Below are 27213 nucleotides of genomic sequence, written 5' to 3'. Positions count from 1 at the left end.
GAACCATTACATACACATTCCTCCACAAGAAACGGTGATTGTTGCTCAGACTAATAATGCAGCCATGTGAGATGCATTGGAGGTGAAATTCAGATTTATTTGAAAAACATTTTCAACAAAAATAAACATGAAAACAAAATCGCAGCACCATGTATTATCAGACCTGCACATGTTGAGTACAACAGCAGTGAAGCACTGACCGGGAATCTGGTAGAAGAACTTACAGCAAAGTGAAGCAGATCTTGCTGGTTATCACATGGAATGATCATTTTTCAGACCCCTACTTATTCTACTGCATATGTAGAACTGATGATTGATACCCAATACTACTTCTCCAAGTAACGTCGGCTAAAATCATATTATAAAAGGAACGGTATGATCAGCTTTTGTTTTAGGGCTGCCATGGCAAGGGGGGGTCGGCTTCAGACGCTGTGAGGTCCATTATCTGTTTGATTTCTGCTGTTACTGTTCAAAAGTTGATTTTTTTTAGTGCATTTTCCTAATCAACCCCCTCCCCCACCTTCAACTCAAGAGAGGGTCACAATCAATGCCAAAGTCTGTGCAATGTTGAAGAGTGTTTGCCGCGGTCCGGAAAACAAGTCCAGGGTGATGGTCCTTCTAGTCCAGAGAGTCTCGGCGGTGATAGTACTGAAGGAGAGGAGGCAGCCAGTATCATACGTTCTCCCAATCACAGACTTTTGAAAAAAATAATATATATATATATAGATATATATATTAAAAGCTACCCGATTGTGTCCGGACCCCAGATCCCTTCAATGTATTAGGATGCTGGTACTGGCCCAGGCCCAGCTGAGGGTGGTTTGGTGGTCCAGAGGCTGACAGGAGCCTAGAGCTGGCCTGCAGCTGTGGCGGCGCCTGGCCCGGGCCATCCACTGTCTGTTGCGGGATCTGACCAGATATCTGATAGCTCAAGTCGAGTTTGTGGGGCGCTGGGTCGAGCATGTTCGAGTTGGGGTGTCCTGCGAGGAGTCCGACGCTATTGCACAGGTTTGGTTTGATCTTGCGCCCCTCCATGAAACCGGAGCCACCGAGGGGAGCGGGGCCGGCTTCTTTCCGACAGTCCGAAGAAGATGCAGAGGCGTGGTCTTGGGGGGGTGCGCCCGGGTGAGGGTCGGCGAGGCAGGGGTAGTAGCTCTGTTCCGATGCTGGACTGAAGCACGATCGGAATGGAGAGTGAGAGTCTTGCTGGTGGCCGGATGGGTCGTCACTCTGTTGGTGGCCGTCGGAGGACTGGAAGTCAAAGAGAAACACCAGTGAGTTTAAGTTGATAATAAAAACTACAAGTTATTGTCATAAGGATCAAGGTACAGAGAAGGAATCGTTCACAACGTCCAACTTTCTGAATGCAACTAACTCAGACTAAAAGCCTATTCTTTATTTATTGAATGGTCATAGATCAAATCATAGACAATGAATAAACTCAACATCACATCAGGAATTTTCTACTCAACAAGTATCTGACACCTGCAACCACATGAAAGTATGTCTACAGTATATTTAAATGCACCCCTACTTTTCCAAATCTAATTCAGTTTTTCTTTAATCTGCCTCTCACCCTAATCAGCAGGGACACACCCCAATTTGGTTTATGGAGTGTACGAATGCTCCTCCCATGATGCAACACTAATAGACTCAGGGACTCATTCATTCCACATGCTATTAGATAGGAGTCAAAAGAGGATTCTATGTTAATCTTTGTATCCTTTCCTTTGTTTTATTTTCCTTTAAACATGTTCTTTATACTTAGATGTTGTCACCTTGAACTCTGTTCTTGTTCTAATGAATCTATCGTCTGTGTTTTTCTGTGAGCTAGAACACCAATTTCCATAAAGAGATCTCCAGAGAGATTAATAAAGTCCATCCATCAAAATAAGGGGAAATAATGAATGACTAACAATAATATGTCATGGGTTGGACGATGCATTAATCACTGTGCTGGCACACTTCATGGAAATACTTCTCTACTGCATTTTTATATTTTCCCTGAAATATGAGGAAGTGTTTCTTTGGCTGTGAGCAAAAAGAGGCCACATTTATGTCTTACAAGCTTGTGAAGTGTTTGGGTGGATTTTACTTCTCTGGTCCACATGAAGAACACTCGACAACCGGCAGACATAAGTAGTTTGAGCCTAATGTCGGTACGTACCAATAGTAAGAACACAGACTGACTGCACTGAGGAGGACTCTTCGGGGGAGACGTTGAAAAAGTATCCCGCATTTCAAAGCACTCAGCATCTGCAACATAAATCACATCAACCATAAATTACATTCATTTAAGAGCTAAAATAATATGTTTACATTCAAGTCACATGACCAACATGCTTAATGGAGAAAACTTATATTAAAATATGGAAACAGAAAAACATCTTTACATGTTGTTGAAGGAGATATAAAAAAGTATTAATAATTACTCAATCAAATGGAATTTAGATTAGATTGTATTAGACATTATGCTTATCCTAAAGTTAAGAACTCTGGCCCAATACCAACAACAGACACCCTTATGTCAAACATCAGAGAAAAACATGAACGCAGTCAAGTGCTTAATTGTTTGTCAGAACTTTACCAATGTCTTTGTCAGATGTATTGCCCTTCTTGAAGAACATCTCAGGTCTTGTGCCTTCCCTTAGACTTTCCACCCTGGTGGGAACCATCCTAGCACCAACACAATACATCATTTTAAAAACTGACCACTGTTTTAAGTCTCAACATGCAAGTGACGCTCACTCACCATTGGTTGGTTTGATTCCTGCATCTGGACAGATGGTTTGGAGCACTAACTTTCTCCATCTGGGGCATTGAGGAACTGTGGGGGGAGATGGAACGACGTGGTTGGTAATGCAAATGAGTGTCGAGGTTGTGATGGGTCCCGCGCTGAGTCTTGGGGCCTCCATGTGTGGGGCTACAGCTGGCTGATGGAGATTCGTGGTTGCCTATCCGCTTCCTCTTACGATATTCCAGCAAAGAAACCTAGAAGAGGAACATTTAGGATGTTAATAAGATGTGACCTGGACTGATAGAGCTGTGGAGTAACTCATCTTTTTGGGGCAATGTATTCTGTAAAAAGAAACACTGTTCAAACATTAAAGCCCCAAAATTATTAAGTTATACTCATGTACATATGCACCCACACGTACACAAACACATGCACACGCACAAAAGTACACACATCAGGATGGACATTTGTTTGGCAAGATTCATGAGCTAATGACTTTTGGATGAGAGCGGCCCTTCAACACAGACTTTTTAAACTCTTCTTAGTTGGAAAAATAAAGAAGGTGAACTGATGGAGACTCTTTGCTGAATATGAAGTATTTATGAAAGATCCGCTTTTAATACGATAACCCCAAGTGATGAATAAAGACTATGAGATGCCAATGTATGAAATTCATGCTAGAGAATTGGAATTCATGGAAGGTTAACGGAGGTATCTTTGGAAGCAAAGTGTCGCGGGAAAAAGGGAAGAAAAATATCAAATCCAAGGCCCACGGTAAGGAGGAATATTTTCCAATTCTTTAACCATCCACCAATTTCACCGGATTCATTTCATGAATGGGGAAGTAAAGATTCTTCTCAGAATCATGGCTCAAAGACTGAAGTACGTCAAAACAAACTCCCAAGTCAACAACAGATGGGCACAAGTTTAAAGAACTAACTCGCAAATGAGAGGTTCTATATCAATAATAAGGCCAAGGATTGAAGAGAAGCCTATAAAGCCGTGGTATTAAGGAGAGCCCAAAGATTCAAGGCAGTTGAATCACATCACACAAAACCAGAAGTCTTCTCAAACAAATAAAACAGTGCTCGCCCAGGAAATCTAGAGCTTTCGTGCTTCCAGTTCCACCAAATACTTTTTCTTTAGTGGCAAATCATGATCCATGAGGTGACCCCATCAGATGAGGTTGGCGAGTATGCAAAGAAGAAACTGGCTTGAAAAAAGCCCAAGTAGCATCGTCATGTACATTCAAAACTTAAGAGGGTTGATTTAACTTCTCATTAACAAATGCACCAAAAGCAAGGACTGAAATCCCCCTTATAGAATTCCACAATTTTAATTTCAGCAGTGTGGCTGCGACGACACAAGCAGAGAACAATCCAAGTCACAGGGACATGGAAGTGTGCAAAAGTGAGAGAGGAGGGTTTGATTTTGTATCAACAGCCCTAAAAGGCTTTTATTTAATACCCATGGATTTAATCCATTGAAAAAAGCAGGTTAAAAGAAAAAGTTGAAATCTGCATGTGGGCAAGTTTATCAGAGGGTGGGTGAGCAGAGGCTTGGTCTAGTAGTTCTATTAGACTAATGAAGGAGGTCCATCACATATTCCAGTTTTAATCATAAGCAGATTTATATCATTAGATGCATTTGTCGGATTGAAACGTGCATCAACATCAAGGGTAGTTGGAGCAGTTTTTAACTGTGGTGCTAACTATATTTTAGAAGTATGTAAGTCATTTATATTTCCAGACCAGGGTCACAAAGCGCTTAAACAATCAAAACAATACCCAATAAAATAAATACTTAAAAGATCAAGAATAACAGGACATGTAGTTGTTAAAACTAAGAAGAAGTCTATAGCACATAAAATAGGGTGTCCGATGTGAAGGAAGGAATCGAACGATGACCAGAGAAGATGGGAAAGAAACATCAAACAAAATAGAAATGCTACAATTCAATATGTTAAACTAAACAACCCCATCTACCCTTTTAATTTATACAAATTGTGCCTACTATTCAAGTTCTGTGAATAAACATGAAACAGTTTAATAAACGAAAACATGAAAAATTTCCCAGGTAAACATGTCAGCAACAGCATTTTTCATTACAATGAAAGACAATTTCCATAAAAACCAGGATTTGCATCAACTTGGTAAACCTCTATGACGCTTAGTTGCAACACAAACCAGCGTCGTTTCATTCTGCTGTGACGTCAGTAATGTGCCTTTCCTGATGCACAGAAAAGCCATTATGAATTATCAAATTCTGAAATGTTGAATTTATGCAGCGGTATTGTTGAAGTGGCTGATAAATGTATACGATGATGGGCGAGGTTGAATATGTGGTGGGAAATGTATATCAACAAAATATACTGACAATATATGCATGCATATTTCTCAAGACGGAGTTGGGAGAATATTCACCATATTTTGTACCGCCTTGTATTCACTGCTTACTGCTATAGCCTGGTAACCTGGCTTCCCTGTCAGCAGACTAATGGTATGCTGGTAGGACTTCTACCTTGGAAAAAAGTAGGAGAGAGACTTTGCAAAACTGTCAAGCAGCAGGGAGGAGCACATACAGGACATTAGTATTTGGCTCAGGTTTCAATGGACACACTTGATGATGGCTAGAGGGCCGGGAGAATGCATCGACTAAAGAAATTTGGTGACTTTGAAGAAACGTGTTCGAATGCTGCTGGCCAGTTTTGGAATTAAAAAAAGAAGGAAGACCGAAAGAAATCATAGATACTTATATACAAATACTCACATATCACACATGGGCAGAAAAGGATAGGTTGTGTGGTCAAACGCAAAAGACCAGCAGCCAAAGAACACACTGCCAACCTTTTTCATTCAATTCCTGAACTTTTTTCCCCTTTTTTATCCTGTAATTTGGCATGGACTGGATTTTCCATTCCATTATATTTGGAATCATTTAGTGTTGGGGATTGAAAAAGACCAAAAAACCTCTGAATTCTGTCCCCTTACTTATGGTCCTATGAATAGTTTTAAAATAAATAAATTCCACCTCAGTTCTGATCCTAAATACTAAGAAATCAATACTTCTTAGAATTGAACCCTTTGCATGTCAGTTTCAATCCAATAGGTGTACATTTCAGCTGCCTGTTATTTTTAATATATGAAATGCTACTAATAAATACGGAGGTGGAAAAAATAAGGGTTTACATGGTCATTTTATTTATTTTTATAAGGACCAATTCTTTAGAGTCACATTCATATCTTACATTATATTTAATCATTATGAAAAATGTGTATGCCAGTTTGTACCCAATACTGTAAAATGTAAAAAAAAAAGTATTAAAGGGAAATGAACATGTACTGTATATGTTTAGTGAAATTTTTCTAGGTCAAATTTAAGAATACTGGCTTTCTGATGAGGTCAATCTTTAATTCTTGGCAAGAAATGCCATAAACATTTTACGAGTTAAGTTTTTACATTATTCATTAATTCAAGTTATACTCTTTTTATAATTATTTGTCGTTTTTTTGTTTTTAATATTAATACACACTCAAATAGAGATCTCTGAAATGGTCCGTATCCATTTTTCTTGTAGTATTAGCGGTAATGACCTGCACTTTAATATTTCTTAACTTCCATGTCTTTTTGTATTTGTTGCTTAGTTACTTTAACAAACAACACACATATAAACTTAAAAATATTCAAGGACTTTGGATTTCTGTTTGGTCATCCACCTGAAAAAGTTGTTTTCACTCCCAATACATTGTGTGAAAAACAGTGAAGGAATGATTATAGCATGTTTACTTGCCTTCTTTCTTTGCGTCGGGTTGCCAGTATAGGATAAAGTTGTGCCACTTTCTGGATAGCTTCCCCCATAAAGAAGATCATTATGGGACCCTTGCAGGCCGTCGTAACTCATAGAGCTGGAAAATGATTCTGCAGGTGAGAAACACCCTTTCGACTGAGAGGGTTGTCGATCAGAAGCTGAGGGCGTGGCCACGTTTGCGTTGAGGGGCGAGCAAGCGTATATGAGGTTAAACTCAGTCCTAAAAGCCAGTTCCCTGCTTTGAATGTTTTGGTCTGTGTTCGGGCAGGGAACCTGGTTCAAAGTACTGAATCCTAGCGATGATGCGTTCTTGGAGTCATAGCCCGAAGGGCCACCAGAGAGGGAAAAGTCGTCCGAGGTCATGGCCAAAGGGCTCTCCAAACTGGAAGACAGCGACACATCCGGGAACTGAGGACGAGGAATGTCAAAGTCTGTCTGGGGACACGGCTGAAAGACAAAGACGACAATTAGGCTCAATGTCCACACTTACAAAGAACACAATGATTTAAAAAAAAACAAGGAGTTTAAGGAGATGATGTTTACCTCGGAGGAAATTGACTCTGGTTGGTGAGCAGGAGATGCCTCTGGGGATGATATGTTCTGTCGAATATAAAAAAAGTTTAACTTGGTGAAGGTGCTCTTGTCTTAACACAACACCTGTGCAGATGGAAATTGGAATACAATTTCAAAAGTTAATTTAAAAAAGGCTTCCCTGTCATAAATCTTAATCCATGTGTTTAGGTAATAAGGTTACTGTGGACCTCATGAACAAAGCGCATGTACACACTGAAAAGAACTGTATGCATTTTTTCCCATTCTACCTGTTGATTATGACCCTATAGTTGTTTTCTATCAGACATGTCAGGGAATTTAGAAAAAACATGTTTGCAGGAATTATATACCAAATGTTTTGCTGCTGATTAATCGACCTGTGACAGTTAATCCTGAACTGGTCAATATGAATTGCTTATTTTAATGGAGGCATGGAGGGGAAGGGATTATTCACACCAACATCTATGCTAAATTCAACATCTATAGCAGAGCTAGCCAAAGTGCGGCCCGGGGGCCACATGCGGCCCTTTGACTGTATTTATGCGGCCCTTGTAATGTCAAAGTAAGATCATGTATAAATGGTTCTAATGCATTAAAAAGTTTATTTTTAATTTATTATTCATTTACAACACTTATTTACCTTTTTCCTCCTTTTTGTGTATACTTTTTTGAGTATATATTAATCCCTCAAAATATTTAAAGTTAGTTGAAGAAATGTTTTGAAAAAACAACATACAAGAATAAAATTGCAGCTTATTTAGCTTAATAAATGTCACAGCCTAATGACGCTTGTACTTTTTTTTAGTGATTTTCTCGTCTTTCTTTTTCTCGACGGCCCCTTACAACATTCACAGAATTTAATGTGGCCCTTGAAGAAATTTAATTGCCCACCCCTGATCTATAGGGACGTAAACAAAGGAAAGTTAGAATCTGTGTAGGTGCGAAGGTTTTTATAACTATTTTTCTGGGTTTATTTTACACCAGTTTCATTATCTATTTTTGGTCACTTCACTCAAATCAAAAGAAGAAGAATAGACCAACCAAGAAGGAAAGAATAATCAAAAAACATGCATAAATCCATTTGATTTAAGTGTAATCTTACTTCAAATTGAAGGGGTGTGTTGCAGCTGCTTGTCGGCCGGGAGGGCATGGGGGAAAACACAAGGCCATTGGGCAGTAAAGACCCATATGTGTGTTGAAGCTTTGGTATGACAGAAACCTCTGTGGGAGGGGGCGTGACTGGGGAAAGAGGGCAAAGAAGATGGTCCGCCGGTGCTGGTGTTGCCTCGGTCATGTACTTGGCTCTTCGCTTCTTAAAAGGTGCATTCAGGTCTATTGAAAAAGAGAATGAGGAAAGACTATAAATCATTCAACGCAATAAAGGGACATTTAACAGGTTTCACGTTGTTTACGCCTTTTTAGTTTTGGCAACATTAACAGGAACCTTTCGGTTTTAGATCCGTCATCTTCACTGAGTTGACATTTTACAGAAGACAAATCAATACAAAATAAACATGTATAAGGAGAGATTACAGTTTTGCGTCTCTCCCTGTAGCAGAGTTCAAAAGTACTTTCCATCATAGATAGAAGAAGAAGAGTGGTTCAACGTACTGCTGGACTGGGGGTTTGGGGTAGATCTACTGCTGGTGCTTTGCTGAGAGGACTCGGAGCAGTTCTCCACACTGGCTGAACAACATTCATTCTCCACCTGCTGGATCCATCTCTGCAAGGAAGGAAAACCAAATAAAAAATAAAACACATTTCTGAGTGCCTACAGAACAAGCTATTGTTATTTAAAAAGTATGGACAATTCAGATATTTGTTTTTTAACAAAAGACTGACCATATAAAGTTGCTTTTATGACAAATTATTTACGTCAAGCTATACAAACACAGTTCCTGTATTAACAGTATTTAAACAAAAATATGTTTTATATTTATCTTGAATAGTGTTTATTCAAGTGAAATGTCGATATAGACAATTATAACACAAACTGAGAACCGTATAAGAAATGGTGGACATGGCTGGATGGAAAATTCAGTGTTAAAAATCAGTGCAGAATAAAAACAGTCCACAAATAGTTTTTATCCATTGAATGATTAAACCATATATATTAATATTACAAACAAAAAACAACAACAATTAAACTATGCAATGTCACTACAAACGTTGAGAAGTGCATTCATAATCCAGGAAACGGACCTTTTTAAAGCAGCCATAGGTGCCATCCATTTGTAGTGGGCGTGGCCTACTTCTCTCAGGGTTGAAAGGGGACCCAAAGCGCACATAGTGTCTCGGGGTGGTGCAAATAAACGACGAGTGTGAAAGGCCTGGCAGCATGTTGAGGGTGGTGGCCAGCACCGTAGGGTCAGTGGTTATCCTGAGGGGGCGCTCTGCGGGCACCTCTTGGCTCAGTTTATCACCACCAGGCATCTTTTCATTCAACCACTCTGTTACAAGGTACTGAAAAAGGGCAAAAATACAAACCATCAGACATCATGCTCTGGCTCAATGATCCACCTTTTTATGACCATCTTACCTTCTTGGTTTTAGGGTAACGCATATTCCCTTTATATATACAGTTTAAACTATCATCAGGGGGATTATATGGTACCAAGCCATTGTCCCCAAGGCCCACTTCTACCCCATATGGACCCTGTGAGGCTTCCTCTTCATGATTGGCACCCTGATGAACGGAGGTCGGCGTCAGTGCCGTGTTCGCCGACGCAGCTTGCTGGGCTAGTGCTTGACGTTGCCTCCGGGCACGCTGAGACGAGCTGGACCGGTAACGAGAGATTCTGCTTTTGGGGCGAGGTTTGGTGGACCGTGGGGGTTTAGGGGTGGTAACGGGAGCAGGAGGAGCGGGAACAGAAAGGTTGGGTACTGGGGTCTTCTCCTTGACAAATGTTGTATCCTGTAAGGAGAAACACATGTTTAGACTGCAGGATCTGACCAAGAGGTTCCGATTGCAAGAGGACCAAAAATAATCTTGTACCGTGACATAAGTCGCGCGGCGGGTACTGATCCCTACTCCGGTACTGTGGGGAGTGTTTCCAACAAGACTCCCAGCCTCATCTTGAAATTCAACACCTTCATCTTTAGTATCCGTTCCTGCAATTCTCCTTCTCCGTCTCTCCAGGGAATTCAATGTCTAACGAAAGAACAGGGATGTTATATATGGACTTTGGAAGAGAAACTAAAGTAATTACAAATAAATAACTTACTTTTTTACAGGTATTTGTTGTACTATTTTCATCAACATCTTCGCCCTCTGCTTCTTCCTCCTTCAATCCATCCATTAGCCTCTCCTGCACATGCAAAAGAAAAAAAGGTATTTATTTAATGTTTGTACATTGCTTCTATTCTATCCTCATTGATTTCATTTTAAAGACAAAAGTTCCAACTCTCTTTAAATACTCTCCTAAAACATAGTCTTATAAATGGTTGCAGAAGATCTTTCAGGAAAATGATAAGCCAAAGAACACTTAAAATTTCAGTTAAATATGATCTTCAAAAATGCCTCACGAAAAATGTGTTGTGTGGATCATTCCAACCAGAACCGTAACACACCTCCGTCTCACTATTCTTATGTGGATCTTTCAGCTCCATGGGTTGCTCGGCAGCCTGCTTGTCATCTCCATTGACACAGCCTTGCAGTTCTTTTCTCCAGGCTTTTCTTCTTCTCGTCTCAGCACCAACCGGTTGAGAAATGGAGCCTTCACTGGGTGAAGTGTTATGCTTCTGTACCGGGCATGTCTGGTTGCCCTTGTGACAAGCACAGTCCACTTTGTAATTGCTGTTGAATGAATAAGATGTATATATTGGTCAGCAGTAGATAAACATTAATTTAGATAATAACTCTGTATATAACATATAAACATTTACACCAGAACTCGTCTGAACTCATTTACAATGGTGTGATCCATGTCAGAAATGTTTAAAATGAACGAATACAAACTGTTGATCCGGTTTAAATTCCATGTTTTCATTTGTTTTCGAAGTGCTGGTTCGTTTAAATATAAGGTAAGGTAAGGTAAGGTAAAAATGTATTGATCCCTCAGGAGGTCTCCTTTGGGACCTCCCGAAGGACGAAATATGATTAACGTGTAATGTTAAAATTGAGGCGGGTCAAAGGGATAACCCCTTCTGAATTCTACATTGATTTTGATGAACAAAGGACACGTGCATGAAATTATTTCACAAACTAATTCGAACATCTTTTTGTGCACCCTTTTCTGGGTTAGAGTGTACGCCATTCTGTTAGGAAACTAATGCAATTTTTAGCACACGAGGCTCCTGAACTTCCCTGTAGTGGAGGATGCGATTTTGACTCTATGTGCCTAAAGGAGACCTCCAGAGTGATCAATGAAGTTTTATGTATATATTTATCCATCTATAATAGCCGGTATTACTCAGAGGAAAAGTATCCAAACATAAGGAATTATGGTACTCTCTTGACTGCAATATCCAACACTACCCATTTATGAAATTAAGCATTTTTTCAATAAAGATGATTAAATCCACACATCCTTCCATCATAACTTATCTGTTTATTCAGTGCAAGTCATCGGAGTAAAGTATGTACTTACATGTATGTAGCAATCTTGATCATTTTAAAACCAGCTCACGAACCCACAGAGAAGCAGATGGAGCACGAATGCTCCTTCCCCAATGCAACACTAATAAGACTCAGGGACTCATTCATTCCTTGTGCTATTAGATTGTTCAATTCTGAGTTTGTATCTCCTTTGATCTATGCTCTTTATCTTTGCACTTGTTCTTTTTATTTGCGTTTTGTTCTTGCTTTAATGAAACTTGCTGTGCCTTCCATTGTCTGCTTTGTACTGGAAATCTAATTTCCTGAAGGAGATCTACAGAGGGATTAATAAAGTCCGTCTGATCTAATTCGCAGCAGGTTTTTGTGTGTTGTCATAATTTTTATAATTCATCTTTAAATGGTTTTATTAATAATAAAACCAATGCATTATCAGGCAACTTTATGGCACTCATGGTACGTAACCAAATTCAACTTTAAACCCAGTAGGACAACAATTGTTTTGCTTTTCATACTATTTTTTACTTATTGGTCACAAATAAACAAGTGTAACTAGTTTTTTTTAAATGGCCAATAATGTGAAAACCAAACTGTTTCAAATGTTAAAGTCTTCATCTCTGAGATACAGTTTGTCCCTCCTTATGACCTCCTGAGGGATCAATAGTGTTTTACCTTACCTTACCTTATGACAATGGTTTATAAATCTTCAGTGGGCGGGGCTTAAGCACAATTTTTAATGTATATATATTTCTATTAAAATAGTTTTGTACTTAAGAGACACATACTGATGAGTACAATAGAGGTCCAAGATCTATTTAAGAGACACTTCAATCAACACATTAGATAATGATTTAAAAATTGAGTTTATAAAGAAAAACAAACTGACCAGCTGTTGAACTCGTAGTCAAATCCAATAGTGACCTCAGCATCTTTTGGTATGTGACTGGTAGCATAGATGCATAGATGGATTATGCTCTCAATAATCACATGGCGCACCTGAAAGAAAATGAAAGGTTATAAATAACAATTTAGGTACACTTCTTACATACCATGAAAAGAAATAAAGGTTTTTTTTTTATACAATTATCATTTCATAATAGATGGATAAAAAAAATGTTTTCCCTTTGGGAAATTTGTTTTTCCAGCCAGAACACAGCAATACAGAACAAGAACAAGGGCAACAAAGTTTCTATAAAAAGAAAGTGCAAAATGACATAATCCAAGTCTAAAGTTAAAGAACATAGATCAAAGAAAAGAATGAAGACAAAGGATACAAAGATTAACATAGAATATCATCATCTTTTTGCTCCAGAATTAATAGAGATAAAATACTCTTCAAACATGACAGCATCAGAGTCATAGTTTAGATCTGATTTCAAGTAACAGTTTAGAAGATGGAATACTTTACATAATGTCTTTTTTAAAAAAGAAAATAAGCCTTAAGGCGAGCTCAATCAAAAGACACAACAAAGGCTAAAATGGTTTAGACTGACCTCGGCGTTGGGCTTACAGGACCTTCTGATGAAACGGGCATCATTACCAAATGTCCTCGCATCCACACACATCTCCACATTTGGGAACTTGGAGTAGAACAGTACGAAAGGGAAGGGCCTGGGAATAAATAAAATAAGTTGCATAATCTTTAACGTTTGATTTCAACATCAATGTAAAAACACCAACTGTTGATCACTGTGGCCTCACTTTTTGAAGAAATGCCAGTTGGCCTCAAACTGTTGTTTGAGCATGACTTTTCCACGGTACTCAATGATCAAGGTGTCAGGATCCAGGTTCTTTGCTGCTCGGAGGATTTTCCTGTGCTTTTGCACACGAGTTACTCTTCCCAACTGGAGCTACAAATTCACAAGCAATCATTAGTGTGCGTGCGTGTGAAGAACAATAAACCAGTTAAAAGGTATAAAACAATATGCAGTGTCAAAATCAAATAAGTTTGGACTTATTTTATTCTACTTTAGAAATACATGTTTCCCTTTTCTACACCATTCTGTGTCAACGTTGATTTGCCAATAACTCAATCTAAAGGCGTTTATAAATGATAATCACGACCGACCACCTTACCCCCTATAAATCACAATCTAAAGGTTATTTGAACTTCCACAGAGTGAACACTTTGATGTGGTTTGGCATTTTATTACAGAAGGACATCTAGAGTTTGCACTGCATCTTCTACTCTTCTGTAAGTGTTAAGGACTAAGGATATGTTTTTTTGTGCCACACACTATTTTTGGGGGACTTGTTTTCCTGCGTTACTATTTCTGCTTTGAGGAGATTATTGGTTGTCTTGCATGTCTTGTATGCGGCATGTCTGGGTCGACAATTTTGAAGCACAATTTGACAAAATTACCAGTGAAACACTAGCGTGTGAACTTTTATAGAGCAGAAATACGAGAAGATAAATAGCCACATTTAGAAGCTGACCTGCATCTGTGACCCCAGCACTGTGTTGTTACAGGACAGCTCATTCCGGTTGCCGGTTTCCATAGCAACAAAAGAAGCTTCAATGTTTGTAATGGCTGGAAGAATGGGTTGGGTCTCAGGCTTGGCCAGTGTGGTACAGGTTGTGAGTTGGAGCTGAAGTAGAGTCTGCAGGTCGGCGCTGTACTGGTTGGACAACGCTTCCTCATATTGGTCAGTCCACTGGCGAATCCTGCCTTCCCAACCTTCAGCAGTGTTTTCATCCAGCACATTGGCATCCGTTGTTGAGTTCTGGGATGTATAAAAGTTTAGTTAGTAATGCGCACAAATACACACTGGAATCATCTTTTTTTTCCCTTGCCTTCATCCTCATTGATTTTCTTGATCCTTCACGGAAGGCCTGAGAGGCAAACAAAGTTTTAGTTAAAACTAAGGTTATAAAAACCTTTTAATAGAGGTTGTAAAGTAATATGTAACATGTATATGTATAGTATATCTTACTTGTAAAATTTGTTTTATTGTTGTCCCTCTAAACAAGTCACAGGGCTTCACTTTTTAAACATTATTTATGTTATTGCTTTCTAAAATGAATTAAAGATATTTTAAAGCTAAAGCTTTTCCAATGAAAAACAATTGAGAAAATTTGTCAAAAATAAAAACAGTATTAAAAAAACATAATGAATACGTATTCTTTATTTTCTATATTAATATTTAAAAATACAAGATATTTTATAATCATCTGTATAAAAATATGAGGCACGTTTAAAAATGCTATTGTGTTAACTATGAGGGTATATAGTGTATGCTCGTTTCCACGGCAAAGCACAAAGAATAAAATGAGCATGGAAATGTACGTGCCTCTGGCCAAATTGAAGTGACGGTGTGCACATACTTTGCTTTTGCAAATATGCAAATATTTTTCTCATTCCCCAACAATGTCACAAGCAGAATTCTTCTTTGTGAACTTATTCATCCCCCGTTTGTTTTTTACTCATTACTTCATTGCCTTAATCCAACTACTCTGCGTGTAAACATGTTGCATGAATACAAAACGTTTGTGGTAACATTAAACTGCGAGTGGGAATACAACTTAATATTTGAAGAACAGATCTACTTTTACACTGTTCTTGTCTTTATTCTCCCCTAACCAGGAACATACATCCTTAAGAGACTCACCTTGACTTTTTTGCCTTTTGCGGATCCACGGACCTTCTCCGTGTTCTTCTTTCTCTTTTTGGATTTACTTCGTTTAACTCTGTTAACCGTTAGCTTAATACTGGTGGGTGTATGCTGGGTGGCAGTGTAGGAGATGGTGGAAGGTGACACTTCATCATCGCCACTCTCTGTGCCGCTACTTTCACCAGCTATAAAGGTACAAGTGCAATAATCAATAAACAGGTGATTTCTTCATGACAGGTGTACCAAAGAACACATTAGAAATAGACGAACCCGAAACGTTCTCGGTTTTTCTGTGAAAATCATCTATCCGTTTCCTCCTGTCGAGTCCCCTGCAACAAAAGGAAACAAGTGTTATTATGTTTGTCTGTATCCCTCACAACGTTGTTCATTTTTTAGGTGTCATCAGTTATTCTGAGACTGAAGCATGTGCCTCCGTTTATTAATTTTGTGAAAGGGCCGTAGAAATGGCTTCTTAAACAAGGGTGGTTCATTATTACTTGTTAATATAAAAACTTTGAAAATAAAATAATTTGTATCTTGCTACAGAAACACGTTTGTAATGGCACATGGTAAGTAAGTAAGGATTTTTTATTTGTATATCGCTTTTCCAGACCAGGGTCACAAAGCGCTTAAACAATATTTAATAAAGTATATACTTAACATAATACATTATTTGATGTTGCCGCCAATAAGCAGTTTGCTTTTAAGGTGGATTTCATTTAATGATGAATGAACATCTATATACGTTGCAAAAGAAGAAATTTACCTGCATTTATCACATTTAATAAGCAGACCGTCCGGCATACGGCTGCAGTGACACCAGTCGGACAAGTCTCGGTCCTCCTCGGAGGAGGAACTGTCCGTGTCAGCCGAGTTCTCCCCTGTGGTTTCGTGATAGCGAGTGCTGCATACCACACCACTGAGGTCCATGCAGGGAATGATGGTTTGGGAAAGTGGGGAGGCGGGAGGGGTGGGAGGAGGGGGTGCGCCATAGTTGTGATCCTGACAACATACAACGGGAGACTGTTGCATCTTCAAACAACGGGTGTTCAGGCAAAAAAGGAAACGGAAAATGGAGACAAATGAAAATGAGGGCAAAACACACGTCATGAAAAACACAGTACAGCAGTTAATAACAGGTAAATTGATGACTAAAATCCACAATTGTGTATATATTGTATTTATTGTAAATATCAATTATCATTGAATTAACATGTGATAATACTAACAGTCAACAATGTATTGTGAACTCATAGATAGAAGTATTCATGCTTCTTCTAAGGAATACAAAGGGTAGAGATGAAAGGTTGGAACTTACAGCATATGGTAATCCTTGATAGCCGTGACTCTGAGCGCTACCACAACTTTGATTAGCGTAGTTTTTCTCGCTCACGGCAGGGCTTGCTTCAACTGACTCAGGGCTGAGGGGTACATGAATCAACTACAATTAGAAATTGTAACGGTGAGAGGTCCGGGTGACCAACACAACTAGGGTTAGCATCCAGTCCTAAGGCCTCATTTGGCATTTAAAAAAACACAACTCATACATTAGCACATTTTATTGCATCTCTTCTAATTGCAATAATATTCAGTAAGAATACTCACTCTGATCCCGCAGCCATATCTGAGTAAGACGTTTCAGGTGTAGTGACTCCCAGCGCGATTACTATGCTCATGACGTCCTGCACAGCAATGCATGGGAGTTGGGTAAGAGGGAGGAGGAGGAGGAGGGGAGGGGAAAGGGCAGGATTGGGCCGAGGGATGGGAAGTATCAGAGGGTTCCAGATACAACAGAGGATGTTGCCGAGCCGTGACTCACGGCTCACACTCAATAGAACCCTAGAAAATAAGAGAAGAGCCGATCAGTTCTATACAATTACAACAGCAACTACACTCAACAAGCTAGTCAAGCAGGAAATGAGGAAACGTATCATTTTTTTTTTATATGGAAATCCAGTACAATGTCACTTATACAGTCTTGATGAACAGCATTTACATGCCGTTAGTCCCAAGATTGATCCTGGGTCATTTTGCATGACTTATACGTCGCTATACTTAATGCATTCATATTAAATAGACATAAAACAAAAGACTGTTGTACATTTCATTTTATTGCATTATTCAGTTATTGATTTAATTTTTGTGTTTAATTTGCAAAATAGAAAGGCTCATCATTCATATTCCGAAAGAATATTTCATCCAACTGGGGTGAACACAGATGTGCAAATAAACCACCTCAAAAATACTATAGCTGTATTAACGTGGACCATCCTAATGGGAGTATCTGATCTGAATGAAAATGCTCCGTAGAAAATGATTACAGTAAAAACGATCCAACTTTGTGCTTTCATACAAATAATCGGCATCCATGTTAACATTTAATAGTCTCCTTCTGTCTGGGCTGATTTTTGTCACTGCAAATGTTAACACCATGTGACACTACCTACATCCGGTTGCTTCAGCGCTAACAAAGTAAACACATCAGCTTTATTACAAACTTTGCAGTCGGAGGTTAATCTTAATTTTTCGGAGACTGAAGTTATAGTCAAGAGGTGTCGTTTCTTGTGGGATTTTAAAGGGCAACTAATGTGTTGATTCAAGTGAGTCTTAAATAGATCTTGGACCTCTATTGTACTCATCAGTATGCGTCTGTTTGTACAAAACTCTTTTCATTGGAATATGTGATTTAGCCGCACCCACTGAAAACATTTTTTTCTGGAGATTAAATCTTGTCTACCATTACCACACTAACTCAGCTGTGATGGTTCAACCATGTGGATTTATCAAAACACGTCATCAATCCTGGAAGTCTCCACCGCCAAGGGACTCGATGTATAAAGAAAAAAAGCAGGGGGTTCTTCGCTGAGTGAAGACCATTATTACGAAATAATGGACTCCATTCTCATAACCCCTCGCTGGGGAGAACTTTATGAAGTAATAACTTTAAAACATCATCATGATGAGGGACTTACTGCATCTTGGAGAGGAAGACTTCAACATTAAAACGTGAGTGAGTTAGTAGAATTGGAGTTTCACATTAGTTGCCCATTAAACAGGTGGACGTAGGAATATAGGAAACATCTATGCTTTTATAATTGTGGATAGTTGTGCCCGGTTTGACGAGAGTCAGAGTAGTTCAGCACTTGTAGTTCAGTTCATGTAAGGTTAATGTTGGATTTTTGAAGGGACTACCTTTGGGGATACTTTCATGTTTTGCATTCATGAATCATTAAACTGTAGATTTGTTCTGGCAGCTTGACCTAGACGTATTATTTCCAACCTTTCAATCTGGTACTCTAAAGCAGAGTTTTCAGACTCAATCACAAAAGGTTACACAATTACCGATCAGTCAAAATTCCCAGGCAAATAAATCTTAATCTATGAAGAGCACTTTAGCAACATAATTATTAATTTGTTTTTTATTTCAGCCAACCATATGGTGGGCCAACAACATATATTTGGCCTCCAGGCCATGTGTTTTACCCATGTTAATAAATAAGCATAAAAGTACATGGAATCCTGGGAAAAGAGCAATGCCCTTTTTATTTTCCAGTTCACAAGATGACATTCATCCTCTGATCACTGTCATCAATGAACAGATGCGACACTAATGGACTCAGGGACTCATTAATTCCTTGTGCTATAAGACTTTATAACTCTTACGCTTGGGGGCAGGAGTGGAGTGAAGGGATAACATGATTCTATGTTTGTATCATTTTAGGTATTTGTGTTATTTCCTTTCATCTATGCTTTTTATATTTGCACTTTGTTATTGTCCTTTCTTAAAATGAAACCTCTGTATCGTCCATTGTCTGCTGTGTACTGGAAATCTAATTTCCCAAAGGAGATCTCCAGAGGTTATTCATATAGTTAAAGGAGGCCTTGGTGTACATTCTCAAAAGGTTCATGTATTAGTAGATCTGAAAAACAGGCAGTCTCAACTATCATTATTCAAGATATCATACTATCGTACTATAATTAAGAAATTAGCTTAAAAAACAGTGGCTCAATAGAACATATTTTCCAGTCATTTATTATTAATAGAAAAGTGCAAAACAGATAAGAAAGTGATTGAATTCTCTGTGTGTGACCGATGACAACATCACTGTATTTTTAAAGATAAGTGTTGCAATGATGGTCAGTCTGGTATTTTCTTTTTTTTTTCATCAATTGCTCTGATTCTGACACCACTCATACACAGGGGAGTACATTAAGGAAATCTGCAGCTTTCAGAAAGCTACAGGAGTAACGGTGTTTGTAAGAGAGGTGAGGGGCAGACGTCAACATTCCTGCTGCAGCAGAGCGCTTGAAATGTGGAGAGAGTTGATTATTTTAACACCCAAGATGCTGCATAAGTATCAGGTACAGTATGATTATATGAAAACTGTGTACAATAGAGGTGAGGATCGCCAGAACCTACTAACCAGCTCTAGTGTCGTTGCCTGGCTGTTCAGTCAAGTTAGGTTTGTCAGAATGTTCCACTATACGGTAAATTATTACAACTATAAACAGACCACATTAAATTGAATTCAAATCATAATTTATCAGCCACAATCTGCCATCTTTATTAAGACAATATGCGTTAGGTTTAAAAACGCACTAAGATTTAAACAATCGTTCAATAAGACGATCATATATAAAGTATAATGAAAAGTATAATATGGACATAATGAGTTCCTTGTGTATTCATTGTTTATTTCAAAATCATCTTGTCAATATACATTGGTTGACAGTATTATCCATGATTTATACACAATTTTACACTTCATAACATACATCCTTTCCATACATCTTACAAATTCAATTTTCGACTTTAACAATTTTCATCAACAAACATTTAGATTAACCTGTAAATAAGATTATATACAGTAAATCGATACATACTACTTAGGCTTGTAATCTGTGTGATGTAGAAAACTACTGCATTAGAAATATTGAGTATACATTAACATAGAAAAAAGTTACTAGTAATGAACCACGTGTCAGCTCTAGATAAAAGAAAAGCAAGCTCTTGGGTAGCAGTAGCAGGAGAGACATTTTTGTTCAGTTTTGGTTTTCGCTAAATTTTCAGCATATATTATTGCAATATTAACAGAAATCTAGATATTTTTCAATCTAGATACAAAGCTATTGTATGGTCTGCCATAATTATATGCAAGTTGAAATGCAAAAAATAACCAATGTCAACGTTTTTAAATCCATGCATCAACATAAACTATATTCAAGAGAGGAATGAGGACGGTAGATATCAGTAGATTGAAGCAGCTGAATATAAGGGAAAATAAGCAGCTGGGATCTACATCTAAGAGAAAAAACATCAATAGGAAGGAAACAAGCTTATCATACAACAACGATTTAGAAATTTGAGCATTATCAGAAATATTTAGTCCTGTTGAAAACCACTTTTTCCAAAATAAGGTTTAAATTACAACAAACTAATAAGTAATATGTAAGTATACTTTAATTGTAAAGCACTTGGAACAGACTAGGGTCACAATAAAATAAAGTCTAACATTTACACACACGCACAGAAAGGGGGCAACTTTAAAGTAAACTGAAATTGATGATAAAAAAAAACGATGGCAGAAACAAGAAAGACGGAACAAAACTAAGTAGTTAACTTTGCAGCCCTGTAGAGACGATCAACGATGACAGGAACATACATTTAACAACTTTAGTTTAGTCATAGCACCGCTTTACTAACTTACTTTAAATAGTGTTAATCACAGATCAATTGATGGTCCAGGTTTGAGGATCACAACAGAAATTGTATTTAAAACTGCAATCAATAATGTAAATACTCCAGACCTGCTATGTGGTCTCACATTCTTATGTTTATTCAGAATAATTTGCAAAACCCAATTAATTTTGAAGGAGGGAAGACTCAAAAGTGCTTTTATTTGACTGTTTTTTTCTACAAAAGTGTTATTTAGTTCTAGTCTTTTTGTGTTTACTTAATAACCGTGACACTTGCGGGGTTGTTTGCACCTGGTGGAGATTGAAAATGTAGAACAAACTTGTCGAATTCACATACATTCAATGTTTTGTTTTTTTTAGGTTATAAGGGAAACAAAGATTACAATTTAACTTTCTTTTTCTCCTTTTTTTTATTTTGTTCACAAAATGCTGGTAAACATTAAACACTTTATTTGAATAAATACCAACTTAGTAATTCCATATTAGGTATGTTTTGCTTTTTAGCAAATCATCAGCAGTTTTATTTCACAATGGTTCGGTTCCATAAAAGTTGAATCAGTGCATCCCTAGGGAACATAATATTTATCTTTCTGGCCTTCAAAGCTACTTTTTAGAACTAACTTTACATGCTGGTAGGCTTTACCAATATTTCAAGAATATTTCTGCAAAAAAAAAAAGAGAAAAAGATTACCAGAGTACTGAACATGTTGGCTTTATTTAGGGGAACATTGCATGGGCTTAAGAAATACGGAGGTATGATAGCCTGAACAATTCAAAGCCCTACTTGCACATGGCGGCACTCCCAACAAACAAACAAAAACCTGGTTAAACAACATGCCAGCTTGCCAGAACAATGTCCTACAGCACTTCCGGGAAGTCGATAGACTTCTAAAAGGATTACTTCTATTCTAAAACCTTGTGCAACTTTGCTGGATTGAGAAAACCGTAATAACGGTTTAAATTTTCATAGTAACATACATTTTTATTATACTGCTACAGACTGCATACAACTTCAGTAAAGTGTAATGCGGGATCTTTTTCAACAGGACCCAGGTTTTTTTATGTTTTGAGTTGAAATGCAAAACAAATGCAACTCTTATTCATGTACCACTGCATGCGGCAAAACATAATCGTAAAATGGGCTATTAAAAGAAAAACGACTGCAGTTATCATATTAATTTAAAATAAAATGTAAACACAACTTTTGCATGAAAGAAAAAACTTTCAAATACCGAAAAAAAAAGGATATAATAAACTGCAATGTGATACTTTGGCCATACCACCCGAGCCCCACTACTTCTACTGCACGATTTAAACACCGTTTCTGAATAACAAATAGAGTTTCTGTCGCGATTCAGGAAGTTTAAAATGAATTAAAATCTGTTTTCTTGGTATATTTATATATATATTTTTCTTTTCTAAAGGCTGGAATTGGTAGACTGAACAGGTACTAGTTTAGGCTGATTAAAAGCCAAGATATCGGTATCATTACCATAAAAGTTGGAGTTTATGAAATAATCCACAGTAGTATTTGACCTCACCGCTCAACACAGCCAATGACACACACTGCCTTAAATCAGACCGTTAATATAATGTCTTTCCTTTTCTGAATTACAGAAATAGGTAATTCCTGTTATTCAGAAATGTGCACGTTGACCAACCAGGCACGACTTTAAATGTATATGGTCCCTAGATGCCGCTCCAGGGGACAAAGACACAAATGCAGATGCAACTTGTTCCTAAAAGACACTGTTCTGAAATCGAAGTAGTTCCAAATTCCAGAGATGCAGAGGACAAATCACACAAACAGTTTCTACATCTACACAAGGGCAACACAACAACTCTCCCAAGCAACCTTTGTCACAATCACAAGGAACCGTATGCTGCAAAAAGCACAACAGCACTCTGGTAAAGTCAGGCAAGTGAAAGGCAAACAACCAAGCACCAACTATTGTTTCGCATCTTTCACTCACAACACTTCAACGGCAGCCAATGCACGATTTTAGGCGAAATGCCCACTCAATGGATCGGGTTTGTAAAGAGATTTTTTTTGGAGCATGTGAGAGAGTTACACAGGAGATACAGTATGTGGCAGAGCAAACACTTTTTCCAAAAAATAATAAGAGGTTTATAACACATGTGAAGTCTGTAAAAGCAGAGCTTTAACTTATTTTTAATGACATGCACTCTGGCCTGAACATGTATACATCTGTTTTGTAAAAAAGAAAAGCAATAGATACTCCATTATGTTGCTTAATCGATACTGTAGTAAATCAGTACAGTACAGTACATGACTGTGTGCACTGTTACATTTTCCAGCCACTGACGTCTTAACCTCCGCAGACATGCTTGTTATTTAAAGCTAATGGCCATCACTAATGATGGTTAATTATTAGCAATGGCACGTTATACCGATGCATATTCACAGCATTATCAAAAATAACCTATAACAATAATATAATGCTAGTCAAGCCAGTAATGGTTAATCCAAAGAAATCGCCATAACCAATCATCGCTTCGGCCAGCCTAAACAATTTGCATACTGGCAGGGAAACGTCAAAATAAATAAAATACCAAATGTTGAAATACTTTATATTATGGTCATTTGTCTGTCATGTTATGCAGGTACAAAAACAGAATAAATACGCACACACTTGCAGCTTGTCTGGAAATACCGATGTGAAATACTACACAAAATATGAATTGTTTTTAATAAAAGATGGTGTAGTTTAACTTCTTCTTAAGCAGCAAATCATGTACATTAGGTAATCACACATTCCTTCTGTCAAGTTAGCTCATTAATGGCAGGATATTTTCACCTAGAACACTTTCGATTGCTTAATACCCTTGCCGCAACACTATTGCACAAAAATGAAACAGGTTGAATGAGTTTGCCTTTTTCCTCCTCGTTTTTTAATATTCTCTAAATAAACACTAAAGGTATTTACTTTTAATTAATTTTCCAAGAATGTTTCTATGCAATTGTGGCCAGATAATTTTACAAAGTCGTTAAATTGAATCACTAAGAAATCTGAATATAAAAAGGCCAAAATCCTTATGCACTCTTGGTGATAAGAATTTTTACAAATATTTTTAAAAACCGTTAAACCGTTTTCATAAAATTCCTTTCCTTCAAGCTGAGTTTTAATGTTATCAGAAGCCTCCGTGATATTGATAACACCCACAATCTATGTTCTTAGCATCTTTAGATACGTCTGATTTCAACATGGATAGAATGGACACGAAAAATACAATACTGTGAGTGAACATTTCAAGCATAATATCTGGCAAGCTAAATAAAATTACTTGGCATCTGGTCCTTGAGTTTGAAACTTGTGCATTAGACCATGTATAATTTAAGTACAAATATTTTAAAGTCACAGCATTCAGTTAAGAGAATAAACATTAGGATTAGGAACGTCTGGATGACAGAGAGTCTGTGTCTCCAACAGCAGCTTAATCTATTATAGTTACATGGATACGACTCCAGCACCAAACCTTGTTGTACTTAGGCAGTGGTGTGTGTGTGTGTATACATGATGCAGTCGGTACACCACTATGGTGATTTAAGCCCAACTGTGTACACCCGGTTGGTCTTGAACTGCTGCACAGCATTGAAAATTAGAGAAATCATAAGAAAAGCCTGAAGTGTGAATACAGTTATTTATATAATAATTTTTTAAAGCCTATCAATTATCAATGAATTATATAAAAGCATTAGAAGTGTGTCCGTCAAGTCTGTTATAGCTCGGGGTCTTCAAAATACCCCCTTTCACAGCTTCTGCCTCTGCAGACAATGAAGTCTGAAACTGAGATGTGAGATAGCTGCTGGTCTCTTCAGCCTTATGCTCCACACACACTGGCTTTATCAAGCCTCTAATCTTTTACGATGACTTGCTAGTTATAACACGTTTTTTTAATACAGGTCTCTAAATAATGATCCGAGAATCCGATTCTTTGTTGGTCCAATTAGATCAAGTTGTTTTTAAACCCATCACACAGTTGGGTCAGCTCCAGCACTGAGAACAAGATTTATTGTAAATATACTCCTAGTTATGTTAGTTACTTAAGTCTTTCACATTATGTGGATCTCTAATAAAGTGGAGCTTGGCTTTTATACGTCTTATTTATTTTCATTAACCAAAAGAAATTGACTGCCAGTGTTGGTATAGAATATTTCCCTGCAGCAGATGACGAAATGATATTAGTCGTTTTCCCCCTGTTATTAGATTACATTTAAGGTAAACATTTGCATTTACTTTAACAACTTAGCTTTGAAAAGTGACTTTAACATTTGCCACAAACTAGTTCTCTAATATTACATAAGATCATTACGCTATACATACAGTTCCTGTGAAATTATTACATGTTGTGCATGACTTGCATTTTAAGCGACATTGCACAGTTACTGACATGTCAGTTGTAAACAGAAGAATGTAATTACGCCTCGGAAATTTGATTCCTTAATCCAATTCACCGACACTCTTTTGGAATTGGGCTTCCTCGTTGTACATGAATATGAATCTTAAAGGGCGACGGATCCAGAAGGGCCCTACTCTCTGTTTGCATTTGTGGAGCAGTTCACCAGTGACAGCAGCAACCTTCGTGTGACCATATGCCATGAATTGCAAACACTAAGTCGAATCATTCATTCTAAAATAGTCAATAGGTGTTTGTTTGTTTTTGGGCTGATCAACTGTACAGCCAAAGTTGTTTGTGAAAGCCTAACTTTAGTGGTATCCTGCAGATGTCGCTGAATAAAAAAAAGAAAAGGTGAAAAGGAAAAGAGCTACCCTCACAAATACCACCCATTCTCTCGACCGCCGCCGAGGCTGGGGGTTGGTGTGTGGGGGAGGAGAAAAACAAAGTCACCGCTGAATCTATTTCCTTTACCGCTGGACCTCACACTTAAAAAAACAAAAAACACAACACACTTGAAAGAAACAGGGGAAAGGAATAAACATGGCGATTCCTATTCTCACGGCGTGATGTAATGTGGTTCCAAAATACTGCAAAAGCAGTTTGCACAACACCCAACATGGCATCGTCGGATTTCTATGATTCCAAGAAGATATAAATGATAATAAAAAAAAGATTAGTTTGAAATGATCGACAGAATTGGTTATCTAAGGGATCCACGGAACGTTTGTTGTCACTAGCTTTTTATGCTAACCCACCTTAGCAGCTGCTACAAGTTAGCTGTCAACTTTTGATTATAATAGAAGAATTCTCTCGTTATAATAGTTATGGTATCATAAAGCACATTTGTGAGAGTAATCTCAACGGTATATGGCTGCAGATTTAAACAATAAAACGTTTTGGCAAACGCCAAAAATAGAGTTGCTGTGCTTAAACCTGTTGTGGTAATGGGCGTACGTGATACCGCGGAACATAAACTTCCACATAAACATTAAGTTTCTCCCATGTGATCGCTGAAGTATTGCAATACTGAATATGCACAACGAACCATATGGTGTTGCTCTCGCCGTCTCCATGTTGTTATGGGTGCTGCTGTGAATTTATTGCTTGAAATAGCTCTGTGTGCTTGTTGTAAAAACACTGCACCGACCTTCACATATATATACAAGCAAGAGGTGATGGGAAATTAAGTGGTTTGAGTAAAACCAAAAAGAGGAAAAAGCCATTAGTTTATGAATAAATGCAAGTTGTCGAAGAGATAGAACGCAGTGGCTACTTGGATGCTAGCAGGATTAGCTTGGGGAAAGATTGCCCTGAAAACATGGAAACCAGGTTATGTAGTGTCGCTCCTATTTGTTCACACTGAACAGCAAGTCCCACTGAAAAAAAGAAAAAAACGTCTTCTCACCTAAAGAGACATTACAAACGAAGAGCGTCCATCCAAAGAAGAAAATCCTTCGAGTACCCAAAAGTAAAATCCGGTCAGACCCATGGGCCTGCGCGCACAGCCTCGGACTCTCCTAGTTTCGTCGGCCCTCAGACGCGGGTCCTCCTCCAGCGGTGGCAAACAAACTTCTCCACGTCTTCCGCAGGAACGATGAAAGTTAATTCCCTGGTCGTTTGAACGTCCGATACTTCCATTGACCGTCTACATTGGATGACAAATTGCGCGAGCAATGTTATCGTTATAACATGTATTGTCGCAATTTATATTTGGGTATTTATGCGGCTGGCGCTGCTTCTGTATCAGATCCTTGGAATTGACGAGGCGCCCATCCCCCCTCCAAGCTAGCCGGCATCGACCGCTGGGCCCAGCGAAACTGACACACAACC

General features: G+C 38.1%; 1 protein-coding gene across 3 annotated transcripts; it reads right to left on the bottom strand.

Moving 5' to 3' along the window:
- Nucleotides 1-76: 76 nt before the first annotated feature.
- On the bottom strand, nucleotides 77-27213 carry setd5 (SET domain containing 5). Of its 3 annotated transcripts, none has more exons than XM_087800249.1 (25): nucleotides 26789-27213; nucleotides 16870-17103; nucleotides 16583-16685; nucleotides 16031-16266; nucleotides 15535-15593; nucleotides 15262-15449; nucleotides 14447-14485; nucleotides 14089-14376; nucleotides 13354-13502; nucleotides 13146-13263; nucleotides 12539-12648; nucleotides 10668-10893; nucleotides 10322-10405; nucleotides 10093-10248; nucleotides 9637-10011; nucleotides 9300-9560; nucleotides 8709-8820; nucleotides 8200-8429; nucleotides 7089-7145; nucleotides 6528-6992; nucleotides 5161-5253; nucleotides 2753-2991; nucleotides 2588-2676; nucleotides 2168-2256; nucleotides 77-1251 (listed from the first exon to the last, which is right to left on the bottom strand). In XM_087800249.1, exons 2-25 carry the CDS (start codon nucleotides 16938-16940, stop codon nucleotides 736-738), a joined length of 4353 nt encoding a protein of 1450 aa, XP_087656375.1. In that variant the 5' UTR covers nucleotides 16941-17103; nucleotides 26789-27213; the 3' UTR covers nucleotides 77-735. The 3 variants fall into 3 exon arrangements, with proteins under 3 accessions (XP_087656375.1, XP_087656374.1, XP_087656376.1); XM_087800248.1 differs by having other exon boundaries at nucleotides 16031-16296; nucleotides 26789-27212; XM_087800250.1 differs by lacking the exon at nucleotides 5161-5253 and having other exon boundaries at nucleotides 16031-16296; nucleotides 26789-27211.

The sequence above is a fragment of the Callionymus lyra genome, chromosome 10 (assembly GCF_982586985.1).
Source record: "Callionymus lyra chromosome 10, fCalLyr1.hap1.1, whole genome shotgun sequence".
In the NCBI taxonomy this organism is placed as follows: Eukaryota; Metazoa; Chordata; class Actinopteri; order Syngnathiformes; family Callionymidae; genus Callionymus; species Callionymus lyra.
This window is presented reverse-complemented; position numbering and strand designations above follow the sequence as displayed.